Here is a 5,000-nt window from a genome sequence, read left to right as displayed (position 1 = left end):
GGGTGGTGTCATCCGCGAACTTTAGGAGCTTGACGGACTGGTGACTGGAGGTGCAGCTGTTGGTGTACAGGGAGAACAGCAGAGGGGAGAGAACACAGCCTTGGGGGGAACCCGTGCTGGTGGTCCGGGAGCCTGAGACGTGTTTCCCCAGCCTCACGTGTATCTGTCTCTCTGGTGTGTATCCATGTGTCTGAGGACCTCCTGACCTCCTGGACATCTTCACACACACACCTCATGCAGAACAACATTAGTTGGGACTATTTCCAGCGGCGGATGAATCCGGTCACAAAGCGTTGGGACCAGTTTGATTTCAGGAGGTTGTGCTGTTGATGATGATGATGATGATGATGAAGCTGTTCAGACGAAGTGTTCAGAAGGCACAGATGGTAAGAGGTGTGTGTGTGTGTGTGTGTGTGTGTGTGTGTGTGTGTGTTGAGGGGGGCTCAGGGCCCCTTAAAGGTTAATGTGTGTGGTTAGAAAGGAAGAATTGTGACTTTATTGTCATGACTGCTACTAGCTCAGAAAAGGTCAGAATATATATATACGTATATATATGTATATATATATACAGATATATATATATATACATACATAGATATATATATATACATGTATCTAGATATATACATATATATATACATATATATATATATAAATATATATATATACAATATATATATATATCAATATATATATATACAAATATATATACAAATATATATATAGATATTTGTATATATTTATATTTATATACTTATTATTCTCTCCAGGCCCATGAGGGACTCACCACAGACACAGCTCCTCCAGGAGCGACAGCCCCGTGTCCGACGCCCCGACCACGACGATCCTGGCGTTGACGCTGACCTTCGGCTCCAAGGTCAACTTCCTGCAGACGAGGCTGAGGGCGAACGGAGCCTGAAGGCACCAGAGGGGCGAGACAAGTATTACAGTGAATACATATAATAACCATCAGGCTGCTGAGTCTCACAGGACGTCGCACGTGTCATGACCTCGCCGGCTTCACGCCTTTAAGTGGTTTCATTCAATTATTTTTGCGATACATTTTTGTAAGTTACAGCAGTGAGAAGTCGGTGAACGAGGGAAGAGACGAGCGACAGGTGTCCTCTGGAGGCTGCAGTCGAGGCTCTGACCCTGCACAACTCCTCGAAAGCAGAGGCTCCTCCCCTTATTGGGTGGCTCCTCCCCTTAGTGGCTGCTTCTGTGAGTCAGAAATTCCTCAATAAAAAATTAAATTGAATATACGATTGTGATCTCCAGACTAACGTGCTGAGCTCTTTTTGAATGTGTCTGTTCATACGTTTATTTATTTATTTCAATTTTATGTAGGAGCTGGAAAGAGGAGGCGCTTCAGGTGTTCACGGAACCTCGGGAATCGAACTCGTGACCCGACGGTTCAGGAGCCCAATCGGCTCCCTAATGGCTCCTTCATCATCTGTGATTAGGCAGATTGGCCCCACAATGCACCTTGTTGGATGAAAACAGCATCCAGAGAAAATGGGGGGGGGGGGGACCCGAGGGTGAAATTAACCTTTGTGTAATATTCAAATAATGTGTGTGCTCGACATCTGTCGCGCTCGGAGATGTCGTTGAGTTTGATGAGCAGGAAAATATAAGAGTTTAAATGTGTCCGACACAATGAACACGTGTGTTTAACAATACACTTTAAAACGTGACATTATTTATAATAATCACTTGTTTTCATCGGTATCAGGTGGAAGTTCGTTGTGTTGTATATTTGAGGAACACTGGAACATGAAACCAGGGTTCCCTCTTGTTACAGGTCTCTGTGTGGAAGGATAAGACCAGCGTTCCCACGGTGCAGGTGACCCTGAACGCACCGCCGCATCAGGCGTTGACGTCGAGGTCAGAGACATTTAAATCAGACTTTTCTAAACTGACTTTGTGAACGTCGTATTGAACAAAGCTACAGATTAAAACGTTGCAGCAGCTTTAAGATTCAGTCACCGTGGCAACGAGTCTGAATTATAGTAAACAAGCTGCCAGATGGAGATATTATCATTGTTATTATTATCCTCTGTCACGTAGACGCTGTATTTTGACATGTGTTGACGGTGACCATGTAAACATGTAAACATGTAAACAACGCTGTATCGGTGCATCCATCTGAATGACGAACCGGACGAGGTAATCAGGTGAACTAAGCCCCGCCCCCTCATCTGCATGCGGAGCAGGTGCAGCCGCCTCCCCATCGGCGTAACACGACCCCGTGTTGACCGAGAGGGAACAGGTGCTCCAGATTCCATTAATCATCCCGAGGCTCTTATCTGGGGGGGGGGGGCGCCTTTAAAGGGACAGGTACATATTTAACGTGCATCGAGATCAAATTACCACAATTCATCTCTCAGCTCTATCCTTCATGTTTACACCTCCTCTCCTCCTGCACCTCCTCTCACTCTCCACCTCCTCTCCTCCTGCACTCTCACTCTCCACCTCCTCTCCTCCTGCACCTCCTCTCACTCTCCACCTCCTCTTGCACCTCCTCACTCTCCACCTCCTCTCCTCCTGCACCTCCTCTCACTCTCCACCTCCTCTCCTCCTGCACCTCCTCTCACTCTCCACCTCCTCTCCTCCTGCACTCTCACGCTCCACCTCCTCTCACTCTCCACCTCCTCTCACTCTGCACCTACTTTATTTAAATTAAATAAATAACAATATATATAAAAGAATGTGTCTGGAACACATTATTTATACATATTTAAATTAAATAAATAAAAGTATTTAAAAAATATATTTAAATATATTTTTTAAATGTGTCTAGAACACAATATTCATACATATTTAAATCAAATAAAAAATATATGAAAAATATATATTTAAAATCTGTCTGGAACACATTCTTTATACATATTTAAATCAAATAAATACAAATATATGAAAAATATGTTTTTTAAATTGTCTGGAACACATAATTTATACATATTTAAATCAAATAAATAAAAATATCTGAAAAATATATTTTTAAAATGTGTCTGGAACACATTATTTAAACATATTTCAATTAAATAAAGTAATGAATATAAAAAGGAATGTTTCTGGACCTTATTTAAACATAATTTAAGTGGACTTAGTGGTTAAATTGTTCATCACACATGAGTGTTCACGTTTAGCTCCTTACAGTAGAAGAAGACGTGTGGAGCTCAGCCTGAACATCAGCGTGACGACATTACATCATGAGCGTCACATTAAAGCCTCTATTCCATCGTTCTCAATATTTGTGACGCTCAGAAGATGCTTCATATTTCAGGGATGCAAAATAGAAGCTTTATTCATAATGTTCCCTCTTTTCTACTCTCGTACTTTGCTTTGTACCGTCTTTAAAATCCTTGTTCACAGATATTAAATATGTATTCTGTGTTTCACGCCCTTCTGACCTGGACTCCCCCTCCACGCCTCAACAGGACGATGGCGTTGGAAACAGCGCCCTCTAGTGGCCACGCGGCCTTCAGCTAATCTAGTCCCCTGGCAGGCTGCTGTGGGCCCACCTGGTCCTCCGTGATCCTCCTGGACGGTGCGTTCAGGCCCAGCTCCTCCAGCGGGTAGACGATCTGGCGCCGCGGCCGCACGGGGACCGCACAGTCCAGGACCAGGTCCAGATGGAGGACGCTGGAATCCTGAGTGCAGCGAGAGGAGGGCACCGTGTCAGCGTGAGAGAGTGTGTGTGTGTGTGTGTGTGTGTGTGTGTGGGGGGGGGTGATAATGAGCTCAGGTGAGGAGGCTGGATGACGCAATGCTTACTCCACTGATGAGAGCCACCTGGAAAACATCCAGCCTGAGCTAAATCTTATTCTATTATTCTATTTGCCCACCACCTTCATCACCACCATCTTCATCGTCATCATCTTCATCATCATCTTCATCCTCATCCACCCTTCCAGATCTGGTGCTCTAGCTGGGAGGTAATTAGCAGAGGCAGCCGAGGCCTCTCGACATGTCTTAATGTCTTATTATGTGTGTGGAGAGGTGGAGCTGGCAGCGCAGGCGGCACCTGCGGCCCCGGACCCCCCGGACCCCCCAGACCCCCCCGCGGGGGCCGAGGGGCCACACTCTGCAAGAAATGACCCGCCTGGAACGGATTTTTAGGCTGAACAACATCCAACTTGTCAGTGTGGTCTGATCCAACAGCTGCAGCACGTCTATTGTCTTTATCACATGGAAATAAAACAAATTAAACAAATGAAATATAATGAAAATAAATGTTAAATAAATAAATACAACAACAAAAATAATAAAAAATTAGAAAATTTAAAAATAATAAAAAATTATAATAATAAATTTAAACAATATGTTGGTTTGTTTATGATCTTCTAAACAAAAGTGTCGTAGCCACAAATGGTGGACTCGAGTTAGCGACTGTCTACTAAACACTGATTGGCTATCAGCCAATCAGATGGCAGCAGGGCAACAGCCAATCAGCTTTGAGCCTGCGTATTATTGTTTTGCCAGAGAAATGCATTAAAAAATAATAATTCATTAAATTATGTTTACAATAATATATAAAATAAAATGTATTAAAATATATTACAGATATCTAAAAATATATTTAAAAGAAATTTAAAGAAATTTAAAAATATATATATATATCAAATTAAATTTATCAAAATATTTTTTTTAAATATCTTTTTAAATAAAAATATATTTCAAAAAAAATTTTTATTAAAATATATAAAAAAGAATGTGTCTTATTTCAAATGTTTAAAGTTTAATTGTTCTCTCACCACTTTCATAAAGCCGCGGTTGCTGAGCAGGAAACACGCGTGTGATGTTTAGCTATAATAGAAGAAGACGTGTGAAGCGTGACGACAGAAAACCATGAATGAAGTGTCACGTAAAGTAAATCTCCTCCTCGCTGGTTTTTCTTGCAGCGGTCGCCTGAGGGTCACCCCGCTAAGCAGACGTGGGGGGGCCCCCGAGGGTCCCTGTGTGAAACCCACCTCCTGGCCCGGGCTGGTGGGGGGGTA

The 5,000-nt window shown here is 42.8% G+C and overlaps 1 protein-coding gene across 1 annotated transcript in view; it reads right to left on the bottom strand.

The window, feature by feature from the left end:
• Positions 1-5,000, bottom strand: part of cfap61 (cilia and flagella associated protein 61) — a 24,758-nt gene that overhangs the window by 12,698 nt on the left and 7,060 nt on the right. Inside the window, exons 13-15 of the mRNA XM_056428882.1 lie at positions 4,974-5,000; positions 3,525-3,653; positions 788-915 (exon numbers count right to left, since the gene is read on the bottom strand). The exon at positions 4,974-5,000 is cut by the window's right edge and continues 183 nt beyond it. Coding sequence (XP_056284857.1) covers positions 788-915; positions 3,525-3,653; positions 4,974-5,000 — 284 coding nt within the window. The remainder of the gene's footprint in view (positions 1-787; positions 916-3,524; positions 3,654-4,973) is intronic.

The sequence above is a fragment of the Pseudoliparis swirei genome, chromosome 12, assembly GCF_029220125.1.
Source record: "Pseudoliparis swirei isolate HS2019 ecotype Mariana Trench chromosome 12, NWPU_hadal_v1, whole genome shotgun sequence".
NCBI classification, from domain to species: Eukaryota; Metazoa; Chordata; class Actinopteri; order Perciformes; family Liparidae; genus Pseudoliparis; species Pseudoliparis swirei.
Note: the sequence above shows the minus strand (reverse complement) of the source record. Positions and strands in the feature narration are given on the sequence as shown.